At 46.8% G+C, this 25,490-nt stretch overlaps 2 protein-coding genes, 1 long non-coding RNA gene and 1 pseudogene across 4 annotated transcripts; 1 reads left to right on the top strand and 3 right to left on the bottom strand.

Moving 5' to 3' along the window:
- Positions 1-2,008: 2,008 nt before the first annotated feature.
- On the bottom strand, positions 2,009-2,725 carry LOC124708309 (40S ribosomal protein S17-3-like). The gene has a single exon (XM_047239988.1). The coding sequence runs from the start codon at positions 2,646-2,648 to the stop codon at positions 2,217-2,219; it is 432 nt and encodes a 143-aa protein (XP_047095944.1). The 5' UTR covers positions 2,649-2,725; the 3' UTR covers positions 2,009-2,216.
- A 6,534-nt stretch (positions 2,726-9,259) lies between these two features.
- Positions 9,260-12,229, top strand: LOC124705606. Of its 2 annotated transcripts, none has more exons than XR_007004104.1 (4): positions 9,260-9,836; positions 9,924-10,063; positions 10,155-10,884; positions 11,550-12,229. It is a non-coding gene; the product is annotated as an uncharacterized LOC124705606 (long non-coding RNA). The 2 variants fall into 2 exon arrangements; XR_007004105.1 differs by having other exon boundaries at positions 10,141-10,884.
- Positions 12,230-16,180: 3,951 nt separating this feature from the next.
- Positions 16,181-16,678, bottom strand: LOC124650306 (annotated as a pseudogene).
- A 3,219-nt stretch (positions 16,679-19,897) lies between these two features.
- Positions 19,898-20,773, bottom strand: LOC124647496 (xylanase inhibitor protein 1-like). The gene has a single exon (XM_047187434.1). The coding sequence runs from the start codon at positions 20,771-20,773 to the stop codon at positions 19,898-19,900; it is 876 nt and encodes a 291-aa protein (XP_047043390.1).
- Between the last annotated feature and the right edge of the window lie 4,717 nt (positions 20,774-25,490).

Raw genomic sequence — 25,490 nt, 5'->3', positions numbered from 1 at the left:
TTGTCTCATGAATGAGTTGTAGACCTTTTAGTTTTAGCAAACTAGCCCTCAACCTTATAATCTCAAACGAAGAAAGCACACAATTTGCACAGCTCAGATTCGTGATGGACAACAGGAGCAACACCAGGGCAGCCCCACCGGATACCGTTTTCGACAGTTTCTCGTGCTTAAGAGCATCTCCGTACCGCATCCCCAAAGCGCCCCTAAAGAAATTTGGGAGATTTGGGTCTCTTTGGGAACGCCGGCCCAAAAAACGTTTCAATCACATGCCCCCAAAGGCCGCTTCCGTCTGGAAGTGCCCAAAATATTATCCAGCCTCGCCCATCCCCTATGTATAGAAGCTCTACCACAGACGTACACGACTTTTACACTTGCTTTTTGTTTGGAGGTCGTGTTTGGGAGACGCGGCTAGGAAAGGGACCTTCGAACGCAAATTTCCAAATGACCAATCCGGCACTTTTGCCGACTGGAGATGCTCTAATCATGCCTGAAGCCAATGCTGAATTCATCACTGGTTCAGCTAGTCGTGTCGTCGTATTCAGAGTTCAGAGACACCCTCAGTTATGCGTGTGCAATCATGCCTGAAACCAATGCTGAATTCAGCATGGCGCAGGCGGCGATGTGAGCAGGAAGATGTGGGTGTGGAGATGATATGGCCAATCAGCAATGCGGTGGTGTTTTCTGAAAATCTAACGATTAAAGATTAAGGCTGAAAACAAAGTCAGATGACAGACTGAAATATGGAGGCTTGCTCTTGCTTTCCAAATGATGGAAAGGGATTGATAACTGGAGCAAACGTGCAGACAAAACGAAAGTGTCGATCACACAGCAAAGATGAATGCGAACCCAATAGACACAGGAAGAAGGTAATACAAAGTTAGACCATGCTGCTGGGCAAACGACTAATGTTATTTCAGGTTTACCGATCCATAACAACAAAGCATCATGGAAGAAGCCAGACTATACAGCCAATGACCTACGCCTGACATAAATCTCCAAAAGGAAACAAGAAAGGAACTGCACCAACTGTGCATAAATAAGAACATCACCGAGGGAAGTGCAACGTAATTGAGACCAGCCAAACAGATAAGCTAGCAACACAGGAACTCCAGCCAACGTGTCAAGTTTTACATGGACTTGCAAGTGAAAATGGTTCCACAAACACTACACAACCACTAACTCAAGATTCCATTTAGACACTAACCCCGAAGTCACATTTGCATTGTAGTCTACAGGTGTAAGAGATTAACCAAGCACAGCGTGTTTGTAGGTTTTCATTGTTTCAGTCCTACCAGAAAGCAGAACAAGCACCCTAATGCAAAGGAAGGCAATTCTAAAAGCAAAGGCTAAATGCTTAGACTGGACAACACAAAACTAAAATTGGTCCCAGCAAGTGCAAAACTAAAAACACTAAGTCAAACAAGTCACCAACTATCCGAGAACGTAGTAACATTGTTTCAGGGTGAAACATATCAACTTGGCAGTACAAACATAGTTGGGAAACATGTGCAACACATTCCACTTCCCAGTACCAAAGTAAAAAACACAAACCTAAATACAATGTGCCATTTGGAGTTCACAGTATTCAATCATGTAGAATCCTTTCTAATTAACAACCTAGATAGAGAAAATTATCCAGAAAGAGTACCTAAGCGACATGAGAACACGAGATAACTACCACAGGACTACTCATATTAGAATCAAGCAATAAGCTTAATAATAGCATACCAACCAAAGTCGAACACCAGAGACAGGGGTATAGTTACCAGCGGGCCAAACAGAATAACTCAAAAGTTACTAAACGTATAGTTGGGAATCAGAAGTATCAACCATATGCTATTTTGAGTTCTCGGTATTATGGCAGTTAACATCGTTGAAATTAACAACCTAGATATACAATCTCGAAAATCTACCCGCCATGACAGTACAGTTATCTTCAATAGACAACTCATATATTAGAATCAAGTAACAACTGTAAAACAAAATAATAGAACAGAAACATCAACACTAACAATAATATATGGAATCACTTAAGATTTCTTAACAGTGCGATAAACAGATCACATGTCCACCATACTCAGATCAAAACACCTCGAATTTAAAGCATTGAGTTCAAAATCATACTTGCCACATAACGGACCACAGATCTAAAATATAGAAAACATGGTAGGGTAACTAGGGAGTTGCGATGAGAGGACGACGATGTGACGAGGAACCTAGGCGCGGTTGCCGCCGCGGGGCCCGTTGAACGGCTGGCGGAAGGCAGGGGCGGAGGAGGTGACCTCGGGGGCACGGTCGACGCCGGGGAGGTCGCCCATGCCGAGGAAGGCGAGCATCTCCATGGTCTCCTTGTCGACGCGGATCTCGTCGACCTCAAGGGCGGACTTCTCCGGGACGAAGTCCATGCGGCGCTCGCGCTCCTCCTCCTGCAGCTTGAGGGAGATGCCGCGGACGGGGCCGCGCTGGATGCGGCGCATCAGGTGGGTGGTGAAGCCGGCCACCTTGTTGCGGAGGCGCTTGGACTGGAGGATGGAGACCTCCTCCAGGACCTTCTTGTTGGTGTGGAAGTCGAGGGTCATGCGAGAGTAGTACTTCTCGATGACCTGCCTCGAGGTCTTCTTCACCGTCTTGGTGCGGACGCGACCCATGGCGGCTGCTGCTGCTCTCTCCTCTTCTCCGGCGGCGGCGACGGCTGGGCGCTGGTGGTGCAGGAGGCGGCGGCGCGAGGGCTAGAGTGTAGGGTTTGGGGGCGATGGGAGACGGGAACTTCTTATAAGGGACTGGCCTCGCGTGGGGGGCTAGGGTTTCGGGCTGGAGGACGGATTTCAGCCGTTCGTGTTACGATAGGCGCACGAGATCGATATGACCTTTGCTGGGCTTCGTATGGTTCTGGGCCTCTTTTGCTTTACTCGTTTCGGTTGATTTGGGGCCATCGTAAAAACGAAATGGGCTGATGTCGGGAACAGGCCCTGTCTAATTAGTACAGTACTTACCTGATATTTCCCCTTCGAATTCTCATTCCACAACCAGACGAAAAGCCTAGTCTAGAAAATCTGACCGTCTCCTAAAAAAATTCTATATAGAAAAAAAAAACAAACCATAACCACAACATTTCGGCTATGACCTTCAAAATATGAAAGTTGTGCATAACGGCGAGATGAAGCTACAACTAAAAAAATTTGACAAGATGATAAATTTAACAAAATTGGAGTAGTGCGTTTAACAGAAGTTGAAATATATACTATTAAATGAGACTTGGTCGTAGGATGCTCAACAAGTTTGATGCAAGTTTGTTACAATCATCATCAAGAGATGAAGCTCTGATGTTTAATAGGTACGCTTTGGATGTATTGGCTTATTCATCTGTTGAATTTACATTTCGATGCCAAGCTATGGCTGAACTTGCATTTCAGTTTGAAGACTATTTCGGTGGCTACTAAGGAGCAGCTATTGCAAAATAACGTATAAAAAAACAAATCTCTAAACATTATGCAGTGGAAGAGGCTCAAATGTTGCTTAAGGAACAAGTCCTGGATTTGATGGTGTGTAAGCATTTCCTTTTGGTCCTTCTATGGATTGGTGCTTTTAAAATTCAGCACATGCAAAGAAAGTGACTTCTCGTCATTGAAGTCTATAACGCTTCATGCTACCGTCATGTTTTCATATAGCACATTCTACTTTGGAGTTGTAAAAACCAGCATTTGGTTATTGTAGGTTCATAAGGGTAGCTTTGATGTCGATGCCACCTTCCATCTTGGGGTGGCATGCCGTGACCCCCCGAGCCACGAGGGATTGCGCACGGAGAGACTTTTGTTGGCATCCGACAAGATCGTCTGACACAGGGCGGATGGGGTTTTGACGACGAGAGGTGGGAGGATCATCGCCGCCGTCGCATAGTTTGTCAACGCACGCATCCATGCACCTAAGTTAAAGCGAAGTATTGTTGCATTATTGTATGCATGATATCATCCATGCAATGCCCATTTATCACCACATGCCTATGCTTTCAATTACCTAAAGTTTCATCTATAAACTTTCATGTGAATATTGGAAATCAGCCACTGTTGTCTTTAATTGTTACTACTTTGTTACAAACTATTGCACTTCACAACCTTTGCTTTTATGAATATTGATACACAGGTGCGGTTTTAATTGTTACTACTTTGTTACAAATTATTGCACTTCACAACTTTTGCTTTTATGAATATTGATACACAGGTGCGGTTGAGAGTGATGTCTCAATTGTTAAAATCTTATTGGTATTCTACATCTCATACCGTGTTGAACTATAAATTTGGGTTATCATTTCCCAACCAAGATTTTAGTGATACCCTACACGTGCCGGTACCAGCGGACTGCCTCAGCCTCCTTGCATTTAAGCGCGAGCAGCTGGCGACCATTAAGAAGAAGGACAAATTCCCCACCCAACCACTCGAGCTAGATTACAACGAGGATGTCAAGCTTGCCATCGCCGGAGTTGGAGGCCCTAGGCGAGTCACAAGGCCTCATCGTCTAGCTGTGGGAGTCCGCACTCGTGCAGGCTGCCACGCCGTTGGGACTTCAGAGTGCATGCCAGCACCGGCGTCGCCATGGACCGAGTCGTGGCCCAAGCCAACACCTATGCCTCCCGCATTGGCCCCTCCAGCGCCATCAGCACAGATGCCACCGATGGTTCTGTGGCTGTATCGGTGGCCCACGCTAGATTACCTCGACATGACCTCCAACGATGACGAGGAGTAGGTGGCGCGACGCCGCAAACACTGGATTGGATTCTAACTCTCTATTTTTATATATTTAATGTACTTTTTTTCTGTACCCTATATAAAACAAATTTTAAATACATTAAAAATTACGGATTTTTTTGGTTCTGGGCGCTAGCTGTATGCCTGCGACCCATACGGACAAGAGGGGGCGGCCTATTTTTTTTCTCCGCGAGCCAACCTAAAGGACCAAAACGGATATAATTTGTGTCTGAAATGGTTCAGCCCGCTAGGTATGCCCTTAGGCCTTTTTCGATTTCCTTGGATTGAACGAGATTGACATGGATTGAGGCCTTGTTTGGTTACCTCTGAATTGAAGGATTGAAGGGGATTAAGGGGTTTTAAATCTCCTATAAGCAAAAGTTCTCCCCAATACAGTTGAATACTCTCAAATCCACTTGGTGGGAGGATTAACCGAACAAGCCTCGAAGGGGATTAAATCCCATCTATTTCAAAATCCCCCTAATCCCATTAAATACACTCCAAACCATTTGCTAAACAAGGATTTTTTTTTCGAGAATAGTGCAATCACGATTTAAAGAAAGTGTAAAGTAGAGACCGGCTTTTGTGAACATGGGGGCATGTGAACTCACTTTTTGAAAAGCTCCGTTTGTGATGTCAAAACATGTTTCAAAAATCGAAACACAAAATGATTTCCTAGATGATCACAAATATGTGCCATGGGCATGAGTTTCGTGACGAAAAAATATTTTATTTTGTCTCGGCAAAAAAGTGAAATTTTGCAGGGCTATATAGCAGTATATATGTGATGTATTTTGTCTTTTTTAGATTCTGAAATAAAAAAATGGTTTCTCCGCGAAAACTTTCTATGCATACATGAAACATGCGTACGTACCCGAATATTTTTATTTCAGAATTTTTTCACATTTCAAAAATGCATTTCCAACTAGGGTTCACGTGCACCCATGTTCAAACCGGACTTTTCCGTGTAAACTTGCACTTTTATTTACACTGTTGTTGCACTTCTGTTTTTTAGTTACTAAGAGCAACTCTAGCAGACCTCCCATCCGCATCATGCGGATGGGGTAGTGTTGCATCCGCGAAAATCGCTCGATGCGGGTGAGCGATCGAACATAAACCGTAATCGTGAACCGCAAACACGAAGTAGTCGTTATTCACGCTAGAAATTCAAAGATTAAAGCAGTTCATTAGAGTTCATATTTTTTTGATAAAGAGAATATATTAACATCAAGAAGATACCAATTACACCCAGCCTCTGCAACAACGCACCACCCTAATGGCACTACGGATGCACACAGCCAAAAACAAGAAAAGAAAACTAAGAAATAAAAGTCCCGCTACAGTATCTCGGGCCTAACAACAGCAATACATCCACCGCCAAGACAACACCTGAATTAGAGTTCATATAATTTATACAAGATTTTGCAAAGGAAATCTTAAACTCAGAGTTAAGCTTTCCCCGAATTTATAATTCTATCCCCGGGGCTTGGGGGCTGCGACCGGTGTTTCACTCATCCTCTGCGGTGTCGTCGTCGGAGAGGTCAGACGAGTCGTCAGAGTAGTCTACCGCCGCCGCGCGGAGGAAAACCGCGGAAATTTGGCGCCGATTTGGTTTCCTCCGCCGGAATCGTCGGGAGTCGACGCGGAGGTGCGGCGACGGGAAGGAGGGTAAGTGTTGCATCGCCTGCCCTAATCCCGCTTTTATGGGCGCGTTTGGTTGCCTAGGACGATTTCCTGCATGGCTGCGCCAGCGAGATGGGAGCTCCTGCGCGTCGCGAACGGACCACGGTGCAGTTTTGGGCTGTTGTTTGATAAGCTGTGTAGAATTTTTTGGCCCAGCAGAAAAGAATGGCTCAGTCTGTTTGGTTTCATACGAGTCCAGTAAAAGCCTCACCACTTATCCACATGGTGACTTTACCTCTCACCTTCTCACCTATCACAAAGCCTCACGTCGTCGTTCACAAGCTTCGGCACGTTGGCGACCACGAAGACAGACATCACCATGGCACCGTCGATCACGCCGGTCAAAACCGTCACCGACCACGAAGACGAAGAGCACCATGACACCGTCGGTCACGCCGGTCAGAAGCATGGGCACGTCGCCGACCACGAAGATGAAGACCACCATAGCACCGTCGTTCACGCCGGCCAGAAGCATCACCACCTCGCCGACCACGAGGACGAAGACAACCATGACGCAGTTGGTGACGCCGGCCACAAGCATCACCATGTCGTCGACCACGAAGACGAGACCACCATGACACCGCCGGTCACGCCGGTCAGAAGCATCACCACGTCGCCGACCACGAATACAAACACCACCATGACACCACCGTTCACGCCCGTCACAAGCATAACCATGTCGCTGATGACGAAGCTGAATACCACCATGACCACGTCGTGGACCACGAAGATGAACATCACCATGCTGCCACCACCATGCATGGATTATCACCTCTCACTTCTCACATATCATCACCACGTCGTCGTCTATGAAGATGACAAGCGAGAAGTTGAGTAAAAGTAATGCAAACTATACTCACACATACGTACACATTACAGTATACTAGTGAGTCATTTATTTATCCATCTATGTCCACCAAAACGAAAAACTTTCAACATGAAAATCATGCGGAATGGTGAGGTGAACCCACCCTCAAAGGAAATTTCAAACGGTTGAGCGTGTGCGACGAATTTAGCAAAATTCGCTCAAAACTTCATACACTAAATTGACGATTTACGACAACCGAAACTCGAAACCGATTATGGAAATTGATTCCTATCATCAACACGCATCTTTTTCATGTACAACTTATTTTGATTCAGACTATATTTTGTGTTGATGTAAGGAGAGGGTGTGTGGAGTAGTGTAAGGGAGAGTGAGCTTAACCCCGAGTATGTGCAGGCGTTGCATCAGTGGAGCCAAGGAGGCTCGAGAACGGGTCTGTCCATGGAGAAACTGCCTAACCGGACGTTGGCCTGTCCTCCTAGGTTGCTTTAAAACCCGTTTCATGCAAGAAAGCAGCTCGGTCTAGGCATTCAAATGGATCAAAAATTGCTGACCCGATGCGAGCTAATGGGATCACAAGTTACCAAATGCGGCCTATACAGTTTTGACGTGTTGCCATGGGGTATTGCTCGAAATCGTTAGAAAAAGGCCAACCTTCGCGAAGGGAAGACAACTCACTCCGCACGCGACAAGTGGCACGCTGTGGTGCCAGAAAATCTCTGAGAAGTGGTCTCCCTGCTCGCCACGTGTCGCAAGACGAAGCAAGGTGGGGATGAGAGAGGAGAGAGAAGGCAGATGGGGGCTGCGTTGTATCAGCTTTTCCCTTTATTTTTCTAGATTCGGTTTTTCAAAATGAAATATCTTGAGATCTGTAAATCCAAAATACGATCCGTTTTCACTTTTGAGATCCTCGTATCGAGATCTTCAAAACTAGATCCCATGTTGATAGGTTTCGGAATATATTTTTTTCGTACTTCCAATACTAGTATGGTTGTAATCGTGGTGTGTACCTAACTGTACCTGTGTTTCAACTGATAAGTACTTCTATTTTTAGTGTACGTGATGCAGTTTTTCCCTTTACTAAGTAACTGTACTTACTCGTGTGCGCTACTGTACCTATGCTTTTGTACCAGTACTTACTCGTGTGCGCTACTGTACCTATGCTTTTGTACCAGTACTTACTCGTGTGCGCGACTGTACTTCTATACCAGTACTTACTCGTGTGCGCGATCGTATCCGCTCGGGTGCGTGGATCGTACTCGCTCGTATGCGTGATCGTACTTCTATACATGTACTTGCTCGTGTGCGCGACCGTACTCGCTCGTGTGCGCGGTTGTACCCGTACTCGCCCGTGTGTTCAACTGTACTCGTGCTCCATATGTAACTGTACTCGTGCTTTGTACGAAACTGTACTCGCTTGTGTGCGCGACTATACCTGTACTTACTCATCCGCACTTTGCTGTACTTGTGTTGTATATGTAGTTGTACCTACACATTATGAACCCTGTACTCGACCATCTATACCCTATATAAAAGCAAGACAGTTTCACGCATCCTCATTAACCGGCCACTGTAGATGTGCAATTTTCCTTCGTTTTCATCCACGCATTCAGTGACACGTACCTCCTATCTTATCGTTTCCTTAGTTTGACCAATTGGTAGTATTTCCTTTCATTTTTACTTGAGTGGATAGGCTACCGGCAACCGGTTGCTGTGTTTCTTCCCGGTGATTGAGGCAGACATTACTGCCTGGTGGGTTTATTACGTCCTCTCTCACTCATCTGGAAAAATCTAATGGTAGACCCCACCTCCTTCTCTCCTTTCCTCATCCGTGCACCGCTTTGACGGTTTGACCGGAATTATCCACGAGCGCCCAAAAATCTCCGTCGGCCGAGTATTTGCCGGGCTCCCAACACCCTGTCGCTGCCCTGGGTTACCCGCGCCTGGGATCCCTTCCGTCGGCGCGGCTCACCGCCCAGAAAGCTGCCATGGCCGGCGCGTCGGGACGGGGGCACTCAGATGGAGAGGCTGCCTCCGCCCACAGAACAGCCATGGCCAGCGCGTCAGGACGGCAGCTCTCAGATGGAGCGGCTGCCGCCCATGAAATCCGAGGAGAATGCACGCGGCGGACTCCCTTCACACCTCCCTCTGCGCGTCGGTTTTCGGTCTACTTCTCCCCATCGCCTGCAGCTAAGGTGGCCGGAGGTGAGAGGGACGAGGGACTGCCTCCATATTTGAGTTGCTTTCTCTTTCCAATAGTAATTTTTTTCCTATCCATGGCGGGTGGGAGGATTGACGGTGGAGGAGCTCTTCTCCTTGATTCGTATGTGGAGCCGCCAGATCTTTTGTTTCCCAATCTAGCACCATCGTTTTTCAGGGAGATCTTTTGTTTCCCAATCTAGCACCATCATTTTCCAGGGCCGGGGTCAGCTTTGGTTGTTGGTTTCTTCAGAGGCCGTCATGCTGGTCCGGGCACGTAGTGTGCCGCTAGCCTAGCAGTGCCAAGGTCGTCATCGCACACGGTGGGCGGTGGGCATCATGGACGCCTTCACCGTCTTCTCCGGCTTCCATATAGTTGCCAGCAGGTGTTTACCCGCGGCCTTGCCGGCATCCCCTTTTATGGATGACGTTATATGTGCCATAACAGTTGATGACACGATCATAACTTTTAGGTGTGATGTTCTATAGCTACCTCTGATGGAGCCATGGAGATACCATTTGGACAGCTCATTAGTTCCATTCTCGGACCAATTCCTAATGATTGTTATTGTTTTATTCTAGAACTGGAACTGCATCCATCTCAAAATTTAAGGTACACACCACTTGAAGTGATATTGAATTAAGAGACTGGTTTAGAAATACTAGCAGAATTCTACACTGATTTCTTAGCTTATACTTTTCAGCGAAGCAGTGTCAGAAAATGTGCCTATCTTACTTCCCTATCTTTTTCCCTCTTGGTCATGATATTCTTGAGGATATAGATTATGGTCGACTGGATGCTCCGACCGCATCAATATTATGAGATTCTAGACCCCAAAAGATGTTTGGATGCGAGATCATTCCTACTTCAGGTTTATCAGAGTTTCTTTCTTGCCACTTCATCTGAAGGACATATCATATCCTCATTAACTGGTTAGATTCTCACCGTATCTCTTTCCAGTGTTGGCTTCTGAATTTACTTCATGTGTTAGTACTAATAGATGCATTTAGATTTTTCAATGCTACAAAGATATTTGTTCTACTCTTGCATTAGTTTCCTTTGTTGTGCCAACCATTGTCCATGCAGATCTAGGATTGCAGCAGTGCCAAATAGACCTAACTTTGTACATTTTAGTGTTGTTCACAAAATGGAAGTCGTAGCTTATATCTCTCTCTCCTGACCGTTCTCTTATGGACTGTTTTATAAAAGGTCAGATTATTTGTTGTAGCCTGTAAATGCTCTGTGTAATGACTACAGGCTACAGGCAATGGGTTCTTTATATTCCAGTACCACTTTCCTATTGTTTTGTTCACCCTCCTTAGTCCTTATTAACGCCATATCCCTCAAGCATTTCAGGATTGACGCTGCAACTGTCACAAGATATGCCATTTTTCCAATATCTGAACTAAGCTCATAGTGATTGGTGTGTAAAGGTTGGTGATCTCAGATTTCACAGACATGACAGGTTCTCCTATAATATTATCAGCATATAAACTTACTACCGAGATTTCCGTAGAAATCTTATTTGCATATTTTTTGCTACGAATGATCTGCATCAAGAAGATAATACATAAGTTCCTCTGCACTGAACATTACTATATGCTTGGCTAGGTTTCATACTTTCCCCATGGATGTCTTATCTTTTAAGTTCATGTCTGCAGTCATCAAGTTTCTAGAAAGTGTGCTTCAATATCTTTTTGGCTACTAAGACGATATATATTACTGTTGTCCATGAAGAGTTGGCACTTCCTTCATTAAATTGTTTATCATAAAGAGAAAGTAGTTTTATCTGAATGTTTCCCTCTAGCAACTCAAGGGGTTCTATTGCAGTTATCAAAAGAGGTTGATGCATCTAAAATAAATCTAGCTGTATGCCATAGGTTTACCATCATTCCATAAATATGATGTTGCATTATGTATGATAAATTTACTGTGCTGAATGAATGAACGGTGTAATATCATAGAGTTGACATGAACGCACTAGCCCAATGAGTCTCACTAGGGGTTGGTCACAGGGAACAATTTCGGGCGACTCGCGAAAGGGGAGGCTGATGACTTCGCATTCTTTGTCTCCTTATGATGCCTTCTTTCCCTGTAGGTACCCCATAAGTATGTGTGGTGCCGGCCGTGGGCGATGCCAGCATCCGTCTTCCTCGCCTTCTCTGGTTCCGCAGCATTATCGTGGCATCCAAGATGTTTCTGCTCAACTGGCTCCTGGTCACGGCAGTTCCTCTGCCAGTGCATCCAAGGCGAGGCAAACCTCTGGGTTGGGCGAGGTCGCGGACGATCGGCTGGCCGTGCAGTTTCTCTTTTCTACAGCTATCCAGGCCTGTTTGTCCGGCTGGTGTTAGTCCTTCATTACCAGTGGTTGATACTTCTTTCTCCGTCTATTGGCCCGAGTTCTCTATTGGCTTTAGGTGTTTTGTCTGAGGTGGATTCTCGGAGGCGCCAGATTTGGTTGAGGAAGTGGCCTGACAACCATTGGATAATTTATCCAGAGCATTTGCATGTTCAGATGTTGAAGAACTTTCCATCAATAAGTTTGGCAGAAATGGCTATTCTCTAGCACATCCCTTAATATATCTATAGAAACTATTGGTACTGGAAGATTATTTGGTAATAGATTGAACCCCATGAGAAGTTAAATGCAGATCAGCATGATTAGTTCACTTGCAAGATCTTTTCTGCGGTTGTCCATCCGTCTCATATTGTTGGATTTCTATTATATGTACCTTGCACATTCGGTTGATCTCAATGTTTTCTTTCTGCTGCTGAAAACATCGAGTTCATGAGCTCATTCTAGCGTTCGAGTTTCTCATGGCAATATTCTTAGGATAACTGGCTCTGCAGTAAAAGTGTTGCCACTATTTTGTATTGGGACCTTTTGTGATGATGTGTCGTCTGTATAAAGGCTATGGAGCTGTTTTAATTGCAATGTTTCAGTTTTACCATATCCACTTGGCTTGATGGTATTAATTACTGAATTAGCAGTTTTTGTATGCCATTTCCATTCCAGTTAACCAGTGTCTCCGAGTCATAGGCAAAACTGGAATTTTGAACACAGAATCATCCAGTGCTAATAAGTAGACATGTGCAACTGATTGCACGATCAGGATAATTTCTCCAGCACCAAACTTCAATGACCTGTAATTCGTGTCCTTTTGTATGGTTGGAACATAATCAGTAGTATTGGAGAACATCTTGCGCTCCTTTTGTATCCATACTACCTCTTACTATACTGCTTGGTTCCTTTGGTAATAACTAATAAGCTATTTTTAATGTATAATTGGCTTTTGCCTTGCCTTTCCAGATTTAATTTCTTTATGCATTATCCAAAACAATTATCGGTCAGTTAACCAATTCGAGAATTTCAGAAGACCAGGGTTAGTTTTCCCCTGAAATCTGTTCTCCTTTTTTTTTTCCTTTAATTTCATGGTACTAATTAATATGCAAAAGACAATAGTTAAATTGATAACAGCGAAATAGTTTAGTATGATATTGTCAAATTGATAGTCAAGTTATAGCTCACTTTTCAGATTTCGATTGCTCTTGGCATTGCAATGCACAAAAGAAACCCGCTTTCGGTAAGAGAACTTGCAGTACTGAAACAATAACATACCAGCCAGATGATGGATCTGCTTGAATCACTGGGACGGTCGCTCCAATCGTTTGCCCCAAGTCCCCAACTACTGTACCTTTCTGCTGCCCTCCATGATGGAGGCTCCATCTGCCGCTGCATGCTATCACCGACCGGTGCTTCTCGCGTTCCGCTGCTCTTCCGATCCGCCGCTTCGGCCGGTCCTTCTTCCCGTTCTGCTACGCTTCACCCACTGCCGCCTGCCACCATCGACCTGTGGTCTTTCTCTATAAGCTCGCTGATGAACTTAGCGACGCCAAGCTCTCAGATCTTTGCATGCAGCTAGCCTACAACAGTGGAGACAGTGATGGAGTAAAACTCTCATGTCTCTTCTCTAACAGTGGATTTCCATGAACTCTTACTCACAGATCCCTAATGGCTTTCTTTTCTTTTCTTCTGTTCGCCTGAGTCACTCGCAGCTAGAAAAGAACAAACTGTTTGTTTATAGCAGAGAAAAAGAGACAACTTCTCTAAAAAAAAAGGGGAGACAAAGCAATCAACATCGGTTCGTCACACATGGGCCGAATATTGATAGTGCGGCCTATCTAACCAGACCAACGTATAGGCTGCTCAGTTACGGAAATTCAATTCGCTCCCGGCCCGTATGCTCCCTCTACCAACAAAACATATTTTAAAGTGTGGAAAAATTTTGACAAAAAATTCTACGTGTATATCTCTATAATATATGTGTGTGCGTCAAATTTCATGAAAAAATAATATTTTTATGACCAATGTAAAAAAGAGAAAACTTATCATGTAAAACCATTGTTTTAAACACTGAATATTATCTTTTTTTACACACGTCACATTATAAGTTCATTTTTTATGAAACGACTTTGTGAGCGCGTAGCACATAAAGATGTATGTGCGAACTTTTTGTTTCAATTTTTTAAAATTTACAATATGTATAAGATGCATTTTAAAATATAGGGAGCATATGCTCCCATGTTTCAAAACACCACTCCCGCTCAGTTGCTGCTAAAATGGCCCAGTACCGCTAACAAATAACTGCTTCAAATATTCTTTTTGCTCTGTACTTCTCAGCTACTACACTTTTAACATAGCATTCTCTAAATCATCAGATATACACTCAAAGAACAACTAACACTAACGGGCGCGGCGTGCCGCCGCGCCTATGCTTCCTAGTTTTACTAATTGTACTCGCACTTATAGTTTTGTAATTCGCACCTGTGTTTCGATAAAAAAAAACCGAACGCTAACATGTGAGCTAGTAGCTAGCAGCTTTGTACTTCGATCATTAGCTATTGCGCGAGCCCGCGGACGGGACAAGAGGAGTGCGTGCGAACGGGAGGAGCAGGTACATACCTACAGTGCGCATACTCACGCGGGCGGGAGGAGCACGTACAGCGCGCGGCGTATGAAGCGCGGCCTCGGTCGCAGCGACGGACACGCGTCAGCTCTTCGTGCATTTGGCGGGACTGAGTTTTCCCTTTGCAAAGGTTTACCTTTATCTAGTGGTACCCGGTATTGCTTCCTCCGATTTCATGATGCGGGCCGGGCTGTGAGGACTGGGACTAAGAGCATCTCCACTCGTCCCCCGACGAGGCCCCCGGCGAGCCTTTTTTCCATCTGGAATGCGTAATTCGGCTCAGTTGCGTCCCCGGTTCCTCGTTTTCGTCCGGATTTGGGCCTAAATTCATCCGGTGATCCCACGCCATCCCCGGCCCCCCGGGGAGCGCTCGGGGACTCCGGACGAAACGAAAGCGCGCGAAACGGCGAGGAAACTTCCCGCGCGTCTGGTGGCCCCAACTTGTCGGCGAGAGAAACCGATCGTCGTCCTCATCGCATCGTCTTCCGCGCGCTGTAAAAGCCTGCCGCCGGTCTGCATTCACCGGCCACGCGGCGAGTTAATGTCGTCGTCTTCCGCGCACGCATCTTCTTCCGCGCGCACTAAAGGCTACCGCCGGTCAGCTCGCCGCGGAGGCGATCGCCAGGTCGCTGCATGACATGGAGGAGGAGAAGCGCGCGGACGACGCCGCACTGGACTGGGCCAGGCGCGACTGGGAGCGCGAGGAGGCGGAGCGAGCCAGCCGGCGGCCGCCGGACTTGGCCGCCGCACGCCAACTCGCCGCCCGCGCCGCTCCAACCGCCAACGACGATGTCGCGCGGGTACCGCCGTCTCGCGACACCTCCATCCGGCGTCGCCGTCCCCGTCGTCGACCTCGAGTCCTCCGACGACGACCGGTACAAGCCATCCCCGGGTGGGGAGACGCCGGCCGTGGCAGCAGCAGCCGGTGCCGCGCAGCCGAAGGCCAACGACGACGGCTCCGACGACGACGGCGGCGACTACACGGTGTTCTACCGCCATTTCGGCATGTAGAGCGCCGTGTTTTAAAATTAGCGTTTGAATTCCCCTAGCCGAATTCGAAATATAGTCGAATTCGGCCTCTATGTATGAACTCCGCCCGTAATATAATAAATATCATTAAATTTAGTCTATATTCACCCGTTTTTAGCCGTAGTTTGTCAAGTTTCCGTTTTTAAATTCGCATCGTCGACTTCGCCTGGGCACGCGGCTGGGAAACTACTACTCCCCACGTCAAATCTTCCTCCAATCCGGACGAAAATTTCGCCGGATTTGGGCATGGGGAGCGCCAACGAGTGGGGATGCTCTAAACCTGAAACACTTGTGATGCAACAAGGGATGGGGGCATTGGCGGACGCAGCGGGGGGGCCGGGGGGGCCGTGGCCCACCCAGAAATTCGGCCCGCCAAGATTATACCCCATGGAAAAAAAGGCCGATTAGCCTGGACCCTGGAGGAGTCGTGGATACTGGCGTCGAGGTCACGCGCATCGCACTCGCACCCTGCGATTCCCCACGCCCCGAGCGGCTGAGCCCCCAACCGCCGTCGCCCGCCGGCCTCGCCCGCCCCCCACCGTCGCCCGCCGCCCCGCCGGCCTCGCCTGCCGTCGGCCGTCGCCCGCCCGCCTCGCCCGTCCTCAACCTCAACTCTGTTTCTCTGCCCGCCGTCCGCCGTCGCCCGCCGTCGCCCGCCCCGCCGGCCTCGCCCGCCCTCAACCAGTCAACCTCAACTCTGTTGCGATGAGAGGACGACGATGTGACGAGGAACCTAGGCGCGGTTGCCACCGCGGGGTCCGTTGAAGGGCTGGCGGAAGGCGGGGGCGGAGGAGGTGACCTCGGGGGCACAGTCGACTCCGGGGAGGTCGCCCATGCCAAGGAAGGCGAGCATCTCCATGGTCTCCTTGTCGACGCGGATCTCGTCGACCTCAAGGGCGGACTTCTCCGGGACGAAGTCCATGCGGCGCTCGCGCTCCTCCTCCTGCAGCTTGAGGGAGATGCCGCGGACGGGGCCGCGCCTGGATGCGGCGCATCAGGTGGGTGGTGAAGCCGGCCACCTTGTTGCGGAGGCGCTTGGACCGGAGGATGGAGACCTCCTCCGGGACCTTCTTGTTGGTGTGGAAGTCGAGGGTCATGCGAGAGTAGTACTTCTCGATGACCTGCCTCGAGGTCTTCTTCACCGTCTTGGTGCGGACGCGACCCATGGCGGCTGCTGCTGCTCTCTCCTCTTCTCCGGCGGCGGCGAAGGCTGGGCGCTGGTGGTGCAGGAGGCGGCGGCGCGAGGACTAGAGAGTAGGGTTTGGCGGCGATGGGAGAGGGGAACTTCTTATAAGGGACTGGCCTCGCGTGGGGGGCTAGGGTTTCGGGCTGGACGGCGGATTTCAGCCGTTCGTGTTACGATAGGCGCACGAGATCGATATAACCTTTGCTGGGCTTCGTATGATTAAGGCCTTAAGGGCCTCTTTTGCTTTACTCGTTTCGGTTGATTTGGGGCCATTGGAAAAACGAAATGGGCTGATGTCGGGATCAGGCCCTGTCTAATTAGCACTTGCCAGACGAAAAGCCTAGTCTACAAAATCCTGACCGTCTCCTAAAAAAAATTCTGTAGAAAAAAAAAAAGACAGACCAGAACCACAACACTTCGGCTATGACCTTCAAAAACATAAATTTGTGCGTAACCGGTGAGATGAAGCTGCAACTAAAAAAAATTGACAAGATGATGAATTTCACAAAATTGGAGTGGTGCGGTTAATAGAAGCTGAAATGTATACTACTAAATGAGAGTTGGTCGTAGGGCGCTCAACAAGTTTGATGCAAGTTTGTTAAAATCATCATCAAGAGATGAAGCTCTGATGTTTAATAGGTACACTTTGGATGTATTGGTTTATTCATCCGTTGAATTTACACTTAAAATCATCATAAGAGATGAAGTTGTTGAATTTACACTTTGGATGTTCAATAGGTACACTTTGGATGTATTGGCTTATTCATTTGTTAAATTTACACTTCGATGCCAAGCCGTGGCTGAACTTGTGTTTACAGTTTCAAGAGTATTCCGGTGGCTACTAAGGACCAGCTACTGCAAAAGAAGGTATAAGATAACAAATCTCTGAACATTATGTAGTGGAAGAGGCTCATATGTTTGCTTAAGGAATAAATTTTGGATCTGATGTTGTGTAAGCATTTCCTTTTGGTCCTTCTATGGATTTCTGCTTTTAGAATTCAGCACCTCAAAGAAAGTGACTTCTCGTCATCGAAGTATGTAACACTTCATGTTACCGTCATGTTTCCATGTAGCACATTCTACTTTGGGGTTTTAAAAACCAGCATTTGGTTATTGTAGGTTCAAAAGGGTAGCTTTGATGTCGAGGCCACCTTCCGTCTTGGGGTGGCATGCTGTGACCCCCCAAGCCACGAGGGATTGCGCACGGGAGAGACTTTTGTTGGCATCCCACAGGATCGTTCGACAGAGGGCGGATGGGGTTTTGACGACGAGAGGTGGGAGGATCATCGCCGCCATCGAATAGTTTGGCAAGGCATCCATGCAACTAAGTTAAAGCAAGGTATTGTTGCATTATTGTCATTATTGTATGCATGATATCACCCATGCAACGTCCATTTATCACCTCATTCCTGCGCTTTCAATTACGTAAAGTTTCAACTATAAACTTTCCGGTGATATTTGAAATTATCGACCACTTTTTTCTTTTAATTGTTACTGCTTTGTTGCAAATTGTTGCACTTCACAACCTTTGCTTTTGTGAATATTGATACATAGGTACGGTTGAGAGTGACGACTTAATTGCTAAAATTTTATTGGCATTCTTTATCTCACATCATGTTGAACTATAAATTTGGGTTATCATTTCCCAACAAAGATTTCAGTGATCCCCTACACTTGCGGGTATCTCCGGACGAGGTAGAGGAGGCGATGGGGCAGCTACTTGTGGCGGCGATTTGGTTTCCTCCGCCGGAGTCGCCGGGAATCGACGCGGAGGTCCAGCGGCGGTGGGAGGGAGAGGAAAATGAAATGGGGTGGTGCTACATCGTCTACCCTAATCCCGCTTTTATACCGTTTTGACGGGCCACGCTGGGGTATTATTGCCTCCGATTTCACAATGCAGGCCAGGCCGTGAGGTCTGTTTGGGACGTTTTTTTGGGTCTAAACCAGAAAATTCGTGATGCCCCACGGCATGGGGGTTTGCTAGAGTTGGTCTAAGAGCATCTCCAGTCGCGTCCCTCAAAGCGTCCCCCAAAGAGAATTGGGGCGCGTCGGACGAAAAAACGTTCCCAGCCGCATGCCCCCAAGCCTCTGTTTGTCCGGCGCGGCCCGATACGGTGTCCGGCTCCCCGAGTTCGTCCCTGCTACACAGGACACGCTACGGGCACGCAGGACACAACGAAATGCGAGGCGGGGAGGCGCGGGCCCGACGTGTCAGCGGGTCAGGAGCCTAAAACCCCGTCGCCTACCTTTGGTCAAGCGACGTTAATGGCGTCCCATATTTCCCAGGCGGCGCAGGGACGCGTCTCGTCGTGCATGGCCCCATGGCCGTCCGCGCCGGCGACCCGCTGCCGCTTCGCGTGCCGCCGCTGTACATTATAAGAGCGCCCTCCTCATCCCGAAGCCGGACGTGAAGGAGGAGCAGGACGACGAGGCAGCCGGGAAGGCGGCGCTGCTGGCGGAGTACGAGCAGCAGAAGTGAGTCATCGCGAGCAGCGACGACCCCGAGGACTGCCCAGGGCTGCACGCGGCGTTCGCGGCGTCGCTGAACGATAAGGACGCCTGGAGGGGCGACCTCGACAGGGCGATCGCCATGTCCATCCGCGACACCGACAAGCCGTGGACCTCACCGACGACGGCGAGGCTAGGCCAAAGCGGCCTGGTGAAGGACGAGCCCGTCAACGAGCCCGACGAGCGTGTAAAGCAAGAGGTTGTCACCGACGACATGTACAACTTCCACCAGTACTACGACGCCTCTGGCCGCCGCAAGTACTTCTAGATTAGGGTTTAGTTTAAATTTAATCGAATTTCGTTCGAATCTATATAATATATAGCAAGTTTGAATAAATTCTAAATTTCTGAAATTATGTTGGAGAGCGACGTCCACCAAACGCGACGAACAAAACACGTCCCTCAAACGCTCGATCCAGCGCAGTTTGGGATGCGGCTGGAGATGCTCTAAAACATAGCAAATTCTCGGTCAACTGATAGTGCAGCATATTTGGAAAAGTTAATCGCACGCATCGGTGACATACATTCCAGAACCTAATTAAGCAGTTCCACGAGACCACGAGGAGGAAGATATCAGGATAATCAAACCAGACACCAGAAACTGTATTCTTGCATGCACGCCGCAGTGATGACTCGTAGCAGGTTACTCACGATTAACAACACACGCGAAAGCAGAGGAGCGGAGTACACAGCATCAAACACGCGACACTACGGCAGAGTCAGGGTGATGGCCTAGTAGAGAGATGCCGAGCTCGCTCAAACCCAGTTCTTGACATAGCTGCTGTACTGGTTGAAGTTCTGCTCGTCGCTGTAGCGGTCCCAGAGCATGACGCCGCCGTAGTTGTCCGCCTTCTGCACGATCGGCATCACGATCTCGAACACCGCCTTGCGCTCCAGGTAGCACGAGTCCTTCTCCGACGCCGTCAGGCCGAGGAACACCTTGCTCGTCGGGTACGCCGCCGTCCACCGGACCCACGCGTCCTCGATCCATGCCGTGCAGTTCGGGTAGTCGTAGAACCTTACGTGGATGCGCTCGAAGACCCCCGTCGCGAGCGTCCGCTCCACGAACGCGCGGCCGTCCGGGAACGCGCGCCGCGGCGTCGCCGTCAGCCTCAGCGGCTGGCCGTGCTTGGCCAGCTCCCTGGCCAGCACGTCGTAACGCTCCCCGACGCCGCCACCTTCGAGGAAGAAGTCGATGCCGTCGAGCTGCGCGTCGCCGAAGGGCCGGGGTACGCCCTCGCGGCTGCCGCCCAGGTACGAGTACCAGAGGTGGTCGGCGAGGTCGACCGCGGACTGGCTGGTCGGAAGCCCGTAATCTCCGCCGAAGCCGCCGATGGAGAGGAAGACCGGGATGCCCAGGGACTGGCAGTGCCTGATGTCACCGCCCACGCCGTCGAGCCGGTGGCCAGAGAGGTCCAGGTGGTACTTGCCGTGGCCGTACACGTTGAGGAAGGCCATGTTGACCGTGGTGTAGATGCGGCTGAAGTTGCAGGCGTCTCCGAGAGTGCCCTCGTCCTTGTGCCGGCCCCAGAAGACGGTGATCTGGCCGGTCTTCTCCGCTGCAGCGGCCTGGCAGACGAGGACGGAGAGAACGGCGGCCAGAACTAGGAGGAGGGAGGTCGGCCTCGCCATTGAAGGTTTCTAATTGTTTACCTTTTCCTTGTTAGCCTATACTGGTCTGAAACTCTGAATACTGACTTAGCTAGAATGTGCTATATATAGCAGAGAAGATGGATCATAGTGAGAGACGATCGAGATCGATGTAGAAATGCAGCTAGGTGACTTTTAAGTGCTCCCGATGTGCCGCGCAAGAAGTAAGCAAAGCAAGCTGGATTGCCGGCGTTCATGAGGAAAATCTTCCATGTGTCATCCAGCTGGTAGGAGGAGGAGGATAACATGTGGTATGCAATTAAGCGAAACTGAAAAGTACGCCGAGAAGGGTTAGAGCAATTCCAATAGTATAGCCAACTGTTGGCTATAACAAAATGTCATATCATTTGTAGTCATTATATAGCTAACATGTACAATAGTTGGCTATAAGAATGTAGTACTTTACTAATATATGGTCCACCTTTCACTCTCACAAGGTGGCTAGGAGCACGTGCAAGAGCTGGCTATTGCATAGTAGCCCACCTCACTTCTCTCTCCTCTTCTCTCTCCTTCAACTTATCTAAAATATATTATTTAATATCTTATAGTCAGCTGACTGGACTCTATTGTACTTGCTCTTAGGAGGAGAAACGAAGCACAACTGCAGATATATCACAATTAATGTTGAAGACGCAAACAAGCCAACACGGCAACGTGGGGTAGGTCCGGGAATGTATATATACTCTACTACCTTACTTTTCCCCCACATAGCATAATTATGTACACACTTTGCTTAGGCATGCACGTTAGAATCTCTCTGATAAAACTGAGGTATCTCTAACGCTCAGTCGATTGTTACATCAGCGTGTTTTAATACGTGTCTAAATAAAATGCAAACAGCAACAAATACAAATCTTCAAGCAGAAATAAAATTCAACGTTGGAGGGCGTGCTACGTCTCAGCTAGCTGAAACTTGGCAATTCCGTAAAACTAATATACCCTTTCTGTCTTGTTGAAGTGGATTACTATCCTTTTAGTGGACGGCGATGTTACATTCGGCGGGCGATTGTTTTGTTCTTGGTGTTTTTACCGGAAAAAGAATGTACTAAATACCATAAGATTAATAAGTTTGCTGAATTGAGGTGTCCATCTATGAACAAATTCATAGTAGCTAGTGTTTTTTGCATAACTTACTTTGGTGGAGCATGTCATCTCAATCTCTATAGTCGGTAGCAAATCAAAAGGATTTTTCTACCGGACAGGGTGTTTCTGCACCCGGGTGCATATGCACCCTTTATTTGAAATGCATATTAAACATATTTCCAAATGTTAAAAAAATAAAAATAAAAATGCCTCGTGTATACCTTGACATGTTACATGTTCACAAAGTTGTTTCAGCAAAAACCGATATGTTTTGTGCCCTGTACTAAAAAGACAAATTTTTGGTGTTAAAATAGTCTATTTCTCGAGGCATTATTTGTCTTTTTTACACATGGTACAAAAATTGTTGGTTTTACGTGAAACTTTATGTGTACACATAGAACATGTCCCTCTACATGCTAAATTTTTTTCCTAAATTTTTTTACTTTTTGAAATATGTTTTATACATATCAGGTGCATATGCACCCATGATCAGTTTTGGTTTTCCGTTTTCTACCTTACTTTAAATGGACTATCACCACCTAGTTTTTAATAGGACTGACGTTGTGTAAGTTTTTCTGCTTTTTCTTTCTTTTAGTGTTTTAGCTTTTCCTAAGACCTTCTCACACTAGTTTGTCATTCATATGTGTTCATGGATATGTAAAATTGCACCAAAAAATAAGCTCATCCATAGTGGAGTATGGGGGAGCAATCCGCAAGACCTCATCTTCATCAAGCAAGCACAATCAAGAATGGCGTTTCATCTTGTTGCGGTCAAGATCGTCATCATCAAGCTCAAGTGGAATGTGCAATGTTATGGTTTGGTCTTGATAGGGTTTTTTTCTTAGCGGTCTCATGGTTTAGTTGGGAGACCGGGGTATAGGTTAGTTGCCGCACTATCAAGGGGCTCTCGAGTGAGTAACTCGGTCGTATCATTCAAAGAGAGGTCAAATCTTTGCATCCTTGCATCATATTTCTTGGTTGTTATTTGGATCTTATTCATATGGTGTTTTAGAGCTTGTGCTTATTCTCATGACAAGCTCTAGTTCATCGAAAACGGATTCCACATGGAATACTTGTTGTGTTTTTGATATTGGAGTTTTTCCCGGTTTTTCGTATTGAGAGGTTTCACCTCTAAATTCATGAAAAAATGTATCCCACTTTTTCTTAAGATTTTATCTCTTAGTGGTGTAGCTCTTGTCACCATATTTTCAACAAATTGGTTTCACCTAAATCCGAGTTTCCTAACTCAAATTGTTGCATTTTACCTATTGGAGGTGTGATCGATTTGGCTCTTATAGATAGGTTAAATATTTTCCTATTTTATATTATACTCCGTGGTTGGACTATGATGTTTCCCTGCATGATCTTGTAGAGCTTTTTTTGTGATTCTAACGAACCCAAAATCATCAAATTTGGAGTCCGGATGTGAAAATGACGATGTTTTCGGTGTGGGGTGTGCTGCCGGCCGGACTAGTCCGGGCACGGGCCAGCCTTAGTCCGGCCAGGGTTCAGGGTGCACGAAAATTGTGCCCAGAATGGTCCGGATTTGGCCGGACGAGTCCGGCCGGCCAGATTGGTCTGGCCAAACCCCGAAGGTCCAGCTGGGTGGTGTTTTGGTGTGCGTTTTCAACGGTTAGAGTCCATTTTAGAGGCCATATATAATCTCCTTCTTCCCTATTGAGTTAGTTGCTTCTTCTACTCTCTCTCTACTCCATTGTTGACCTTGAGAAGCTTCATCTCTCTCTAATCCCTCCATGATTCTTGCTCATATTTGAGGAAAAGATGGAGGAGATCAAGATCTACATCTTGACCAAACAAATTCCTCTCTTTGTGAGGGAAATCCAGATCTAGATCTTGGAGAAATTTGGTGTTCCTCCTCCTATTTGTTCTTCCTCTCTTATTCCCCCAATAGCTTTTGTAGCTTTGTTGGAATTTCAGAGAGAAGGACTTGAGCATCTTTGTGGTGTTCTAGCCATTTCATTTGGTGCATCGGTTTGACTTGTCCGCGGTGATACGTGGAGGTGAAAGTTCGTGAGATATTCACTTTGGGAGCTTGTTCCCGGAGCTTGTTCCTCTTGGGTCTTTGGACCCTATACGGCTTAGTGGTCTTTGTGGTCTTTGTGGTGTTCTTGGGAACTCCAATTAAGTTGTGGAGATTCTTCAAGGGCAAGGCCTTTGTGGCGATTTATTGGGAGCCTCCAATTAAGTTGTGGAGATAACTCCAAGCTTTGTGCGGATTCGGTGACCACCCTAAGGTTCCATAGTGGATCGAGGACATCCCTTTTGGTGGGAATTCTCGAGGAGAATACGGTGGCCCTCGTGCGTTTGGAGTGACTTGTCATCCAGACCGCTCCAATGGAGAGTACCACTCGCAAGAGTGTGAACTTTGGTATACATCGTTGTCTCCGCGTCACTTCGGTTATTCCTATACCCGAGCTCTTTACTTATGCACTTTACTTTGTGATAGCCTTCGTGCTTGAAGTTATATATTTTGATATCACATAGTTGCTTGAATTGCTTAGCATAAGTTGTTGGTGTACATAGGTGAACCCTAATTATATAGGTTTTGTGCTTGACAAATTAAACGCTAGTTTTATTCTGCATTAGTTAAGCCATATTCGTAAAAGTTTTAAACCTCCTATTCACCCCCTCTATGCGGCATCCGTGTCCTTTCACTTGGCATATGCTTATACCACGTTATGACTATAACCAGTCAACTAAAGCCTCTATGATCATTTCGTTTTTAACTTTTAATATCGCTTTATGCTTTGATTGATAATGTTTTGTCGCTATGCATGATTATGGCCATTATTTCTCTCTTAGTTGGTCGCTCCTAGTCTTTTGCTAGCCTTTGCTTGTACTGAGTATGAACTCTACTCGTGCATTCAACCACCAAAAACCAAAGTTTTCCAATTATGTCCACCATATCTACCTACTAGCTTTATTGCTATTCCAAATATATTCATCATGCTTTTATTTATCTTCTAAATTAAATTTTGTCATGAGAAAATTAGTTAGTAAAGCTCTCACGAACTTGATGACACATTTACTTTCTTGGACTTAATAAACTTGATCATTGTTACTATCTTATGAAGTTTATATGTTTGAAAATTGCGTGTTGGGAGTTAGCACAACCATGCTTTTATGGGGAACGCTTTCAACATTGCACTTATTCCTATTTAGTTGATGTCATGTTCTTTTCTTTACGTATGTCTAGCGGTGCGAAATAAAATGGAAATTTGTAAGTCCATGGAGTTTGTATATATCTTAGAGAAACGCCTGGGCAGCTAATTTAAGCCATGCATCATTCATGGTGGAAATTTACAGTGAACCATAGTGAGCATTCTATGAAGCATCTTCAATAAAAAGCTATGCCCATAGTAAATAAAAGGATTGCTGAGATGCTCATTGTCTGTTTGTCTTATCATTTTGGGATTGCTCCTAGGCAGGAGTACTTCCATATCATGGGGCAAGAGGTACCCCGTTGGTGTTCTCGATGATGTATACTTACAATGATAAGAACTTATTTGGGACCTAAGTTGAGTAGCATGAGGTTTAGCTACTCGTATTCAAGGGGCACGAGATTTTCAACTTGTGATTTGTCAAGCATATAACT

Source organism: Lolium rigidum, chromosome 4, assembly GCF_022539505.1.
Source record: "Lolium rigidum isolate FL_2022 chromosome 4, APGP_CSIRO_Lrig_0.1, whole genome shotgun sequence".
NCBI classification, from domain to species: Eukaryota; Viridiplantae; Streptophyta; class Magnoliopsida; order Poales; family Poaceae; genus Lolium; species Lolium rigidum.
This window is presented reverse-complemented; position numbering and strand designations above follow the sequence as displayed.

Bases quoted from the DNA above. Each gene is read 5' to 3' on its own strand.
- LOC124708309 (XM_047239988.1), bottom strand. From the start codon at position 2,648: ATGGGTCGCGTCCGCACCAAGACGGTGAAGAAGACCTCGAGGCAGGTC.
- LOC124647496 (XM_047187434.1), bottom strand. From the start codon at position 20,773: ATGGCGAGGCCGACCTCCCTCCTCCTAGTTCTGGCCGCCGTTCTCTCC.